Source organism: Brachyhypopomus gauderio, chromosome 12, assembly GCF_052324685.1.
Source record: "Brachyhypopomus gauderio isolate BG-103 chromosome 12, BGAUD_0.2, whole genome shotgun sequence".
NCBI lineage: Eukaryota > Metazoa > Chordata > Actinopteri > Gymnotiformes > Hypopomidae > Brachyhypopomus > Brachyhypopomus gauderio.
The window spans coordinates 23,514,116-23,526,907 of record NC_135222.1 but is presented as its reverse complement, the minus strand read 5'-3'; the positions used below and the strand labels follow the sequence as shown (position 1 = coordinate 23,526,907).

Sequence of the window (12,792 nt, the reverse complement as noted above, 5' to 3'; positions counted from 1 at the left end):
ATACATAACATTTCTGTACCACTCTGATATATGTGATTATAAAGTGTCAGAAAACCATGGCCCCACAAATATGCACCACAAGACCTTTAAGTGCTTGGTCCAGTATAGACTTGGTTTAATACTGTGTATTAATATAGTTATACTTTTACAAATAACAATTAATCATAAATATATAGTACTCATAATCAATAATAAACAACCTTGATTAATAACACTGCAGCCACATACATCAGTGTACTACACAATAAAACAAATATCTAAATATTCTTGTTACAAGATACTGATATTCTGAACAGGACACAATCCACTACTAATGGAGACAGTGTTTTGTACAACAAAGAACAGGACAGTGTGAAAGAAACAGGCGGGGGTGCACATGAAGACCTGATAATGTGAAAGGCTGGGTCAGCCACGTGGACCTGGCCATGTGACACTGGCTTAATCCTTTAATGGTTTAGTAATCAGTCTCTTATCACACCTCCTCTTCACCTCCAGGAAGGGTCCAGGAAGCTCAAGATTATTGATCTTCCAGGACCTCCAACAGACAGAACAGCTTTGATTAAGCACCCTTTGCATTATGTGTGTTGGTTTGATGGAACATCTTTGATTAAGCACCCTTTGCATTATGTGTGTTTGTTTGATGGAACATCTTTGATTAAGCACCCTTTGCATTATGTGTGTTTGTTTGATGGAACATCTTTGATTAAGCACCCTTTACATTATGTGTGTTGGTTTGATGGAACATCTTTGATTAAGCACCCTTTACATTATGTGTGTTGGTTTGATGGAACAGCTTTGATTAAGCACCTTTTACATTATGTGTCTTGGTTTGATGGAATGTGATTGAATCAACTCATGTTTGATCACACCTGATTCTGAGTTGCGCCTCAAAGCATGTAATGACATCCATTTCTTCTACAGAGCTTCTTGATTAGCATTTTTTTTCTAGATACCGGTGAGGATCTTTTGTAAAGTGTAATGTTTACTCTGAAGCTCCGAAGTCATCTCACCAGCCTAACCATCCCAGCGCATCCTTGGGCAGGGGCAGTTTCCATGGAAACCAGCCCCAAGGTGGTGGCCACGAGCATGGCCACGCCTTCCCCCAGACAGCTGCAGGTGTCGAGGAGACAGCGTGTGCGTGCGCTCAGCGTCAGGAGCGCGGTGATGGCCTCGTAGTCCTCGCGTGAGACGGCCCGACGGGCCCGGAGCACGTCCAGCAGGTGGTTGAGACGCCCCTCCGTCATGCCGCGTACGATTGACTCCCGCCGCTCCGTCAGGAGGAGACCACAGCTCCGAGACCCAGGTGTCCCCGCTGGAAAAGAGACACAAGGCCTTGAGCACTGACTCCGCTGTGTGACGTGTTTTAACTGCGCTATACCGACTCTCTGGCATCTGATGTGAAGTACTCTGATGTTTAGATACTCTCAGCACTGCTAAACACAACAGATGCAGGCCACATGTGCTGGGAGGGAGAGTCATGTTTACTCCAACAACCAAAGAGAGAAACTCAAAGGAGAAACGACAATCTACAGAGGCTGGATTTATTATTTATGGGTTCAGAAACTTTTAGCAACTTATTATGTCAGGGAAAAGGCTTACACAGGTGAATGGTGATATCCGTACACTGGTTTTAGCAGATAATTGCTCAAGAAATATTTAAACCAGTACAGAATTTGGATTCATCCAGTAAACATTGTCAGAGTGTTCTGGTGTGTACTGATTTATCCAGTAAACAGTGTCAGAGTGTTATGGTGTGTACTGATTTATCCAGTAAACAGTGTCAGAGTGTTATGGTGTGTACTGATTTATCCAGTAAACAGTGTCAGAGTGTTATGGTGTGTACTGATTTATCCAGTAAACAGTGTCAGTGTGTTCTGGTGTGTACTGATTTATCCAGTAAACAGTGTCAGAGTGTTCTGGTGTGTACTGATTTATCCAGTAAACAGTGTCAGTGTGTTCTGGTGTGTACTGATTTATCCAGTAAACAGTGTCAGAGTGTTATGGTGTGTACTGATTTATCCAGTAAACAGTGTCAGAGTGTTATGGTGTGTACTGATTTATCCAGTAAACAGTATCAGAGTGTTATGGTGTGTACTGATTTATCCAGTAAACAGTATCAGAGTGTTATGGTGTGTACTGATTTATCCAGTAAACAGTATCAGAGTGTTCTGGTGTGTACTGATTTATCCAGTAAACAGTGTCAGTGTGTTCTGGTGTGTACTGATTTATGCTAAGAGCTGTCTGCTGTATTTGAGCAAAGTGCATTATGTTCTGTAGAGTACACATGATGCTTTTTTATGGCAAGGCTACACAAATATTACATTTGATCCATCATTGTGCTTGGTTTGACTAGGCAGGCGGCAAGCAAGTGCGAGAGGTTAATAGTTTATTTCAGAGGGTTAAACAGCTAAACGGGGGAAGAAAACCAGGCATAGGGAAGCACACACGAGATGGGGCTCAACAAACGAAACTAAACAAACACAGCAAACAAGCAGGACTATGACAGGGAACAGAAACGCTAACCTACAACTCAAGACAAACTCGACAGCGATCTAAACTAAACATAAGCAACACTACGCGATGAGGAAACAGACGAATGGGATTAACCGAGAGAACCCAGGCAAACAACAACACGGGACAACTCACGTACAATGGTAACGGGAACGAATAAGCATATACACACGATAGCTGGGACACAGGGATAACGGGAAAACCAGGAGTAAACGAGAAGCATTAATCGAGGATACAAACAGACTGTTACCAGGACCGAGAAATCAGACAAAAGACAACAAAAGACACACACATCACGACGCCAATCAATGACCGACAACGGAGACTAGACACTACAGGGATTAAGTAACAGAAAAAACAGGGACTTAAACAAGACACAGGCGGGACCGATGTTCACGGAGACAGGGACACAAGGTACAGGGGCATGACAGACAGAAGGAAAACATAGAAACCAGAAGACAAGGCGGGACTAGGGCAGACGACGCAAGACAGGGGCAGGGGGCGGAACTTGACAGTTTGCTTTAAATCAAATGTCACTCTTCTAATCATCACCACTGTCATAATGACGTCCGTAATCGGGTCAAGAGTTTTCATATCTGTGCAGGCATGCTCAGCTGCAATTTTGGTTATGAACAGCAGTAGTAATGTTAGTAACAGTATTAATGTTAGTAATATTATTACTATTAGTTTTAGCATTGGTGCATTTTGAACAAAAAGCAAATGCTTGACATAATCAAGCAAATGATTCTGTACAGCCGTCAGCTGTTTATAACGTTATCAATGACTTTTGTCATGTGGATAAAAATATATTATACTTGTTCTCTGTTGAATAGTCCTGCCCCCCCAAACATATCAGCATTAGTTCATTACAGAAGTCATTACATTGAAAGTGCTGAAACATAACCTCTTAAGTATTTTTAGACTTTTTGGTAAAATTTCTCCTGAACTGATGATTGGATGAATCTTAACTTTCAAGGGGAGTATGTGAAGTTTTAGATCAACCAATGATCAACCGTTTCTCTAAAACAGCTCAGAGGTGCATCTTACAGTATGAACCTCCATCTGGCAGCACGTAAACACAGATCACATTGCTGACTGTCATGGCTGCAGAGTGAGGACATCACAGCAGACGCCTCCGAACAGTGTTAATCTCAATAGTGTTAATCTCAATACAGTGTTAATCTCCGAACAGTGTTACTTATACAGTTCTTGTCCATCACAGAATAACCAGCCAACTGTCAGAAGCTGCCAGTCTCCGTTGCTTTGTTTGTGGTCATGTCAAGTGTTTTTCTGCTTTGCTGTATGTTGTTTATGTGTTGTTTAACATAGAGGTGGGGATAAGTCAGTCACCGCTCGTCCCACCGTGTGTGTGTGTGTGTGTGTGTGTGTGTGTGTGTGTGTGTGTATTTGCATTCATGCTCCCCTCTGTTTGCTTGTCTGGCGTGATCTCCTTAGCCCGTCACAAATACAGTAAAGGTTACTGTACCAAAGAATGAATGTGAGTCCAGTCTCTCCCGTCCTGTCACAAACATACAGTCATGTGTACATTTCCACTACTGAAGCTGATGTGGGCAGACCTGCATTTTCATTCATTGTCCTGAAAACTTTAGTGGTCAGAAAATGTTTACAGAGTGCACTGATACGACAACATGACAAAGAGTTTTAACCGTCATGTTTGTAATCAATGACACAAGGGATTTTCATTCTGATGACACCGATATGTTCAATAATCCATCGTGTGGTGCAGTTTGTACAAATTGTTTTGAAAAATGCAAATACTATTGTGCATTGTTGATGTTTCAAGAAATGCACTAGACTGACAAACTGTAACAGTAGTATTGTCATTAACAGTAGTAATGTTAACAATAGTAATGTCATTAAGAGTAGTAATTTTATTAACAATAGTAACATTATTCCTCCATGCCAATAACTCTTATTTTCATTAATCACCACTCCATCCATATCTGCATTGTTTTCATGTATCCAATGAACCCATAACCCACAACATTCCCCACACTGCTTTTAAATGTCTAGGCCCGAGAACATCAGAAACCCTCATGGGAGGAAGTTCACTGGACCCAGATAAGGCATCAGTGGGCTCACAGTTCAGGAAGCAGAAACCCAGCTGTACTAAACTGCTTCCTGTGTGTGTCAGAGCACAACGAGCTCAGGAACTCTGCCGCCATCTTTGATAAGAGCAGGTTTGCTGTACCTTTCTACAGCTGGAATGTAAACATAGGGTTTCACCCAAAACACGAGGGGAGATTCACTCTTCAGTTTCTCTGTCCTTCTTATGCACTATGAGGCCAGAATTTTATTACCTGCCCTGATTTTTCTCAACACGTTCAATGTAGCCTGTGTCACCCAGCAAGAGATCGGACGCGTCTGATAAGTGTCGGGCAGGGTCTGATGTCAGTGACTGGAGGCTTCACTCTTACCCTGGTGTGCTGCACTGTGGTGTTGCCGCGGTGCCTGGAACAACGTGGTGGGGGACACACACGGTGTGTGTGGGGAGGGCGGGGTCCGGGGCCCCACCGCACCACAAACTCCACCACAATGTCGGGAAGCAGCAGGTCTGTTCGTAAGGGTTCCCATTGATACAGCCGGATAATCTGCAGCATGGAAGGACAAGCATCAAAACCTCCAGAACCAGAACCAACCAACCCAGCAGGTGAGAGTGGCAGCTGAGGAGATGCCCACCACTGCAGCATGAGTCTAGATCGGAGGCCCGTGCAGCACTCGAGATGGGAGAACTTCCTCTCGGAACCATCTCCGACCTGCCAGTGTTTGGCCCAGTCTCATCTGAACATGCTACATTCATTGGAATCTCCTTAGAGGTGAGGTCTTTGGGTCCTGTACAGCCACCGTAGCCCTGGACAAAAGTAATTCAGCGATTTGAAATCAGATGTGTAAACAAAGAAATCTGTATATAATAATGTTACTGCTTGCTACAACAGTGCCTGCTAGTACAAGCACGTCAGTGAGCAAGCAGGGTCTAACAAGACTAGACAAGTCTCTTACCACCACGTTGTTCAGCTCAACAGGCACCAGCACTGGACAGCTTTTACAGGCGAGCAGCGCCCTCTCCTGGTGGTTCAACAGAAGCACATTCACATTGAGGCTGATTCGTTAATCATTCTAATGGGGCGTCAGGTTACGTGTTGAGTACTGAATGTCTTATAGACACGATCTGTACCTTGCAGGCTTTCAGCTGGTGGACCGCTGTTGTAAAAGCATCCGATTCAAATGCACCCACAGCCTTCCTCAGTTGTGCTGCACACTCTGTGTGGCGATTAGAGGGGTATATATGATAGTAGGCAGTAAAATGTACTTTACAACCTTAATGTCAGGTGTGTCAGGGTAAAGTTCCAGAACAAACCTTCTGACTGAGGTCGCCGTTCTGGCTCAGTGGACCAGCATCTAATCATAAGCTGAGTAAGGACATAACACTGGGGAGTTTCCAACGGTAAGAGATTAACTTGCACCTGTGTCTCTATCTCCTCCTGCGATGACAGGTGGAGGTTCTGGAAGTGACCAACACCTGAAACCATTTAAAGGGAATTTTAGATTTCTGTAATGTAAAAGGAAACAGCATGTTCACTTTCAGATCAAAAATGTCAGATATAACATATACAAAAGGATGTATACGTTCATAAATGATACATGAGGATATAACCACAATGACAAGTGTGACAAAACAACACGACACATTCAAACGTGCCAGAATAAACTCGCTGCCAGTTAGTGAGTCCACAGACAACCTGCTGATGGATCACAGAGGCATTAAAACAAAGATGACTCGCAGGCATGTGAGCGTGACAGAAATGACAGCGACACGCACCTTCGCACGGCTGCCTCCGGGTCAGCACCTCCCACAGCAAGACACCAAAGCTACAAGAACAAGACAATTACATGACGAAACACCCAAACGCATTCAAGCACACGCAGGCCTGTAGGCGCGGCCCGCGGGCTCCAGAGTGTGCAGAGTGTCCCTCTCCTAATCTCACCTGTACATATCAGCCTTCACAGAGGGAGCGCCTCCTTGCACAACCTCAGGTGCCAGGTAAGCCAGGTCTCTAAAACATGGAACACCACCATTACAGGCAGGTGTCCTTACACCCACGTCTGTCTGCTGTCCCCAGTCACACAGCTGTAAACACACAGACGCACAGGTACATTATGCAAAGCAAAGGCAGTGAGCAGCATATTCGTCGAGCTGTGCGACCACCAACTCCACGCCAGCTCGTCACGGGCCGACTGTCTCTACCTTGGCCCTGTACTCCGGATCAAGAAGAACGCTGGTGGCCCTCAGCGCCCCGTGTGGCAGGGAGACGGCATGTAGGAGACATAAACCCTCGGCTATGTCCAACAGCAGGTGCAGCCGCACTTGTACGGGCAGATCTGGATACAGGCAGGTCTGATAAAAAACAAACACATTTCTCTGGTCACTCTTGTGTCTGCGTCTCAAGTAAGAGTATGAGTGTTCTTCCGGCTTTCATGAGAGGCGGTCGCACTGTCTCTCACTCCTGCACTCCCTGGTTGAGCTTAACTTCTCCGTCTCGTCTCAGGACCCTGACGATGGGAATGATTAAGTGGTCTCTCAACGCAATTGATACTATTTTTTCCACAAGGATTCATGGGTCAGGAGAACCCACATGTCCAGAAGGAATGTTCTCAGCTGGATATGTGCTTGACTCGTGGGGGACGTGGCGTGGTTTGTGACTCGCGCCTCTCTCCCTGGAAGACGTTGAGGACGTATATTTATTTGGAACTTTGATCACTGGGGTTCTGCTGATTGGCACTGTCGTGGTGTATCAGCAAATAACTAGAGTCGGGTAAGTTTTCGAACGCCCGCAGAAATTGCCCAACGTGAGTGATGTGATAGGTAGAGCTGTAGGAAAGCAGACTTTGACTATTAGTAAAAACATAGAATCGATCGTGGAGAGGCTCACAGCACTACAGGTTGGATCAGTTGGACACCGCTGACTTCAGAGGAGTTTCTTGTGTTCAAACTGGATGGGCTTCTTGCTAAATTTAGATTCTTGCTTATCTACATTTGGGGCCCAAACAAAACTCTCCCTGAAGGTCGTCGTCTTGGTTACCTGCTCCTTCCTTCTCCCGCTTGTAAACTTTGACACAACAACTGCCCTGCTTTACACAGAGGCCCCTTAGGACAGCATTTCATTGCTGTGTTCTTGTGACAATGTGCCATGACAAAGTTGAATCTAATCTAATCTAATTAAATCAGGGTCTGAACAGACAGCTGATGACCAAAAGACTTCAGCTGTCATGGTAGCCAAGGGAAAACAGGCTATGAAACTATAACACAAAATGTACATAAAAACGCAAACTGAACAATCCAACCATGTGATCTCCCCACATGTGGTGCTAATTATGAACATGTTTTTGTACAGGCAGTTTCAGTAAAGGCAGCACACAGGGCGCAGCGCTGTACTGGTCCAATGCAGCAAACTGCTACACACGGGAACTTCCATCGTCCTACCAAAGAACAGCCACGCAAGAACCTTGTGGCTCCTCTGAACAGAACCGGAAAATAACACGTTCCCACTGTTTGGTGGGTTTTTTGCTTGCAAAAAACTCCAAACATATTTCTAGAAATTTTTTTAAACATATTTACTTATTTTCAACAACATTACAATATACAAACATTAAATGAAACTTGAACTGAACGAATTGAGCAACTTAAACACAGCAAGTACTCACTGTGATTGAATGACCCGCGCGCGCTAATCTGATCAATTAACTCCGTTTAGTCACGGACGTCACGCGCATAACTCAAACAAGTTTCTCTAGTTGCAACAATTTCTCGGACATTAAAAACGAAGCAGTCGGGTTTGGGTTATATGACGCGAACTCGTTTTCGTTTCGTTTTCGTTTTGTGCCACTACAAAAACACACAACACGTATTAGAACTGATAAGTGAAACATTACAAATAAATGATGTGACATCTGTAAACATCAGCTCACCTCGTACAGAAGCGCGTGCAGGGAGCCCTCGTCCATCCAGTCCAACACCGCGGCGACGAGGGCGCGCGCCCTGAACACGCCGAACGGAACCAGGATCCGCTCAGAGCGCACGCGGTTCCGCGCCGCCGCCTCCCTGAGCTGAGCGAACCGCCTACCAAAGCATCAAATAATAACTGATATTAGTCCATAACGTATCCAGAAGAGTGGATCTATTAAAAAACGGGGTGTGTTTGCTGACAGAGAGACAGCACGACCCGTACCGCTCCAGACTCTGGACCAGACAGGGACGTCCGAGCAGCTTCAGCGCGACTTGCTGCCCGGTCCGGTTCAGGCATCCGCGCAAACACGCGCCGTCACTCGTCCGGACCAGAGCCAGGTCTCTAAAATCGTCTTGGTGAAACTCCTTCAGAACAGGCGGCTGGGCCATGCCTGGTGTTTGTTTAACGTGATTAATATGAACCTTAGTTGATGCTACACGCGGTCCATAGAGGCGCGGTGCAGCCCGGTACTGTAGTCGGAGTGGTGACGGAACGTGCAACCTCCGCCCGCGTGTTAGATGGCGTAATGTGTTTACGTCCTGCCCGGCGGGTGGAGGCGCAGAAATCCCCTTCAGCTCCAGCAGCTCTGCCTGCATTCACAAAGACAAGACCAAGACTAGTTTCGTTATGAAAGGCATGTCATTCTGTACAAACTTTAACACCACAAGAAAAGAGATACGCTCAAACAGAATATGCTCCAATATACTTTTCTATACAGTCTGAATATTTCCTATATATGTAATATGTCCGATCTAAGCAGTTGATATTGAAATGAAAGTTAATGTGAAAAGCCAGGTTAGAGTTAGACTCACTGTTCACTTCCAGCGTAACGTTGTAACGCTGCCTGAATATGCGCGTGCCGCACGGGAGGTGTTTTCCGCGCGCGCCCGCTGCCTATTATTAACGCTGAGCGAAGGGGACTTCCCCCTCTCGTGCGGCTAAACAAAGCCTCGCGCAGAACAAGCTTCCCCTTTTCTGATAGGATCATTCTGATATCTACAAATCGACCAAGTAAAGACAAATTATTCGACTTTTATTTACATCTCATATATTTATGTATATTTATGGGCCACCAGTCGTGGTCTGGTGGTAGGGAACTGGTCTTGTAACCGGAGGGTTGTGGGTTCAATTTCTAGGTCTGAGGCCATGACTGCGGTGCCCTTGAGCAAGGCACCTAACCCCAACTGCTCCCCGAGCACCAGGCTAGGTCTGCCCACCGCTCTGGGCACGTGTGCACCACAACCCCCTAGTAATGACACATTTGACACATTTTGCTACTATGTAGCAAATGTCACCAGAGTTATGCAGCATCTACAATACGGGCAGCGCGTGCTTCTGGAGCATGCGCACATGGGAGTAGTGACACCTGATCATGTTCAGGCCATCTGTCCTAAATGCTGCAGTGTCATCTCTGCAGTTCCAGATGATAATCGCTGAACATGGGGCTGAATCTGCAGAGCACGAGCGCTGTGCATCGAGGCCAGGACGATAAGGACACAGACCACAGATGACTGAAGGTGTTATGAACAAAGGTCCCTCATTACTCTCACTGGTACCGATCTCGGAGCAGACGTCGTGGAAGTGGCCGCACCACGTAACGCTGACTTTCACCCTGCGGGCGGAACAGCGGGCGTGTGATCTGCTTCCTCCTGCATCTTCCTGCTCGATCTTCCTCTCTCCAGCTCCGTCAGCTTCCTTCACTTTCCACCAATATTGCAACAAGTGGAATCAACTTTGTGGCTGTGTCTATGTTTGGTGACCTGTGTTCCCCGCTTTGGTAACCAGAGAGAAGGAAGTGATTGTTCCATTGTATAAAGTGGGGGATGTCCAAAACGGAGTGTGAGCCCAGAGGGTGATCTCAGAGGGTGAGCCCAGAGGGTGATCTCAGAGGTTGAGCCCAGAGGGTTGCTACCTTTCAAATCCTAAAGTCTAAATTCTTGTTTGACCAGTGTATGTGTGTGTGTGTGTGTGTGTGTGTGTGTGTGTGTGTGTGTGTGTGTGTGTGTGTGTGTGTGTGTGTGTGCATGCGTGCGCGTGTATGTGAGTGTGCATGTACATGAGTGTGTGTGTGTGTGTGTGTGTGTGTGTGTGTGTGTGTATGTGTGTGCGTGTATGAGAGTGTGCGTACGTTTATATGAGTGTGCGTGTACATGAGTGTGTGCGTGTATATGAGTGTGTGTGCGTGTATGTGAGTGTGCGTGTGTGTATGTGTGTGCGTGTATTTGAGTGTGCGTGCGTGTCCGTGAGTGTGCGTGTATATGAGTGTGTGTGTGTATGTGAGTGTGCGTGCGTGTATGTGAGTGTGCGTGTACATGAGTGTGTGTGTGAGTGTGTGTGTGCGTGTATGTGAGTGTGCATGTGTGTGTGTGATTGTGCGACAGGTTTAAGCATGGCAGACTTCATATCGATGTGTTTTTAACCACTTTTAATAATAAAGACATTAAACATTACTCAGTTCAGTCTGCCTGTCTGTGATAGCATCACAACGAACCAGCAGACAACATAACGGCGTGGCGGACGGCAGAGAAGAGCCCGGCGGGCGCTACATGCGATAGTGGCACTCAAGATGTGCTCAACATATATATTTAATTTGGACTCTTAATGAAAATCAAGCTTGGTTAATATTTTAGTTTTATAGACTGTATTAATTTGTAAAATGTCACACTTTAGAATTTTCAAGTTTGAATTTGAGCTGATTTTTTTCTATTGGAAATATCTGCAATAGAAATTCTTAGTTCATCGTGGCTTTACTGCATTGCTATGCTAAAGTTCTTTAAAAACAACATACTGATGTTTAATCTCCTGATTATGTTGTCCTTTCTCCTCTCTCCTCTCTCCTCTCTCCTCTTCTCTGTTCTTCTTTCTTTTGTTCTGTCTGAACTCTCATTTTTTCTTAATCTTCCTCTAAATTAAAGCATATGTGAGAACTTTTCTTGACCTGTCCCAAAAGTGAAGGTATTCAAAAGTGACTTTTATCAGACTTTGTGTATGTGTAAGGAATGCATCCTCAAATTTCAAGTGATTTATATTTTTACTGAGCCATTTTGGAGCGGAACTGTGTTTTCAGCTTCTTACTAACTCAGAAATGAGTGTCTACGGGGTGGTGGTTTTCTGTCATATGACCTTATATGTGTCCTAAGACAGTACGTGTGTGTGTGTGTGTGTGTGTGTGTATGTGTGGGGGTGTGTGTGTTGCCTCCTGTGGTAATTTAGTGATCTCCCTGTCATGCAGTCTTAGCCCTCATGATATTCACAGTCAACTTAAAAAAAAATCTGTTGTGCAATTTTCCACATTGCCAGTGTAACTTTCCACTTCTGACCAATGAATGAGTTTCTCTTCACAAGGGCTAATTTTGTTCTGATTTAACTTACAAATGTCCTTGCAGTGTATTAAACTGAATTACACAATTATATTGTAGCTTCCACAGAAGGGAAGGAAATTATCCATCCCAGAGCACCTTGTGTGTGTGTGTGTGTGTGTGTGTGTGTGTGTGTGTGTGTGTGTGTGTGTGTGTGTGTGTGTGTGTGTGTGTGTGTGTGTGTGTGTGTGTGTGTGTATGTGTGCACCTCACTGGGCTCCGTCTCTAGTCAGCCTTTAGCTCAGCTGATGTTTCACACCTAAAAACTCATTTCTGAAGAAGTGACATGGTCTTCCGATACTGAAACATGTGACATTGTCCCAGTATTAGTGTATTATAACACATTCTCCTAGTGCTAGTGTATTATAATACATTCTCCTAGTGCCAGTCTGTTCTTCTAACACATTTCAAGCAGCCATGACCTACACCAGGGGTGTCAAACTCATTTTCACCACAGGCCACGTAACTACTCCTTAATGTTAAATACCTCTGAATTTATTACTTATTCAAGTATTACAGATATATTTGCATAGATGTAAAAAATATATGTTTGCTTCTTGCTCTGTTAATATAACATAAATTTGTTGTTATGAAACCCACATTACTCCATCAATCAATAATCAAACTATCCAAGTAAATAAAGAAAAATAACATAAAAATATCACATTTACTTTGTTCAAAACTTGAAAAATCAAATAACTGTGAAAATAGCAATTGTGCTTCAAAAATGCTCCATTTGAAAAAGACTGAAGCGCCGCGATTTCTTTAGCCAAAACAAAGCAGCTTTTACTGCCGTTTCGTTTGTGGACACATTCTGTTGTGATCGCAGTTTGCTTTTTAATTTTTTGACAATTTGTTGTTTTTCTTGATGTGATGCTGAGTGCTCGTGAAAGTAC

General features: G+C 44.7%; 1 protein-coding gene across 2 annotated transcripts; it reads right to left on the bottom strand.

The window, feature by feature from the left end:
• Positions 1-81: 81 nt before the first annotated feature.
• Positions 82-9,432, bottom strand: LOC143528289 (receptor-interacting serine/threonine-protein kinase 2). Of its 2 annotated transcripts, XM_077023938.1 has the most exons (12): positions 9,350-9,432; positions 8,760-9,127; positions 8,500-8,650; positions 6,779-6,928; positions 6,519-6,661; positions 6,353-6,402; positions 5,891-6,052; positions 5,708-5,793; positions 5,533-5,598; positions 5,212-5,383; positions 4,950-5,123; positions 82-1,312 (listed from the first exon to the last, which is right to left on the bottom strand). In XM_077023938.1, exons 2-12 carry the CDS (start codon positions 8,924-8,926, stop codon positions 1,002-1,004), a joined length of 1,632 nt encoding a protein of 543 aa, XP_076880053.1. In that variant the 5' UTR covers positions 8,927-9,127; positions 9,350-9,432; the 3' UTR covers positions 82-1,001. The 2 variants fall into 2 exon arrangements, with proteins under 2 accessions (XP_076880053.1, XP_076880052.1); XM_077023937.1 differs by lacking the exon at positions 9,350-9,432 and having other exon boundaries at positions 8,760-9,337.
• Between the last annotated feature and the right edge of the window lie 3,360 nt (positions 9,433-12,792).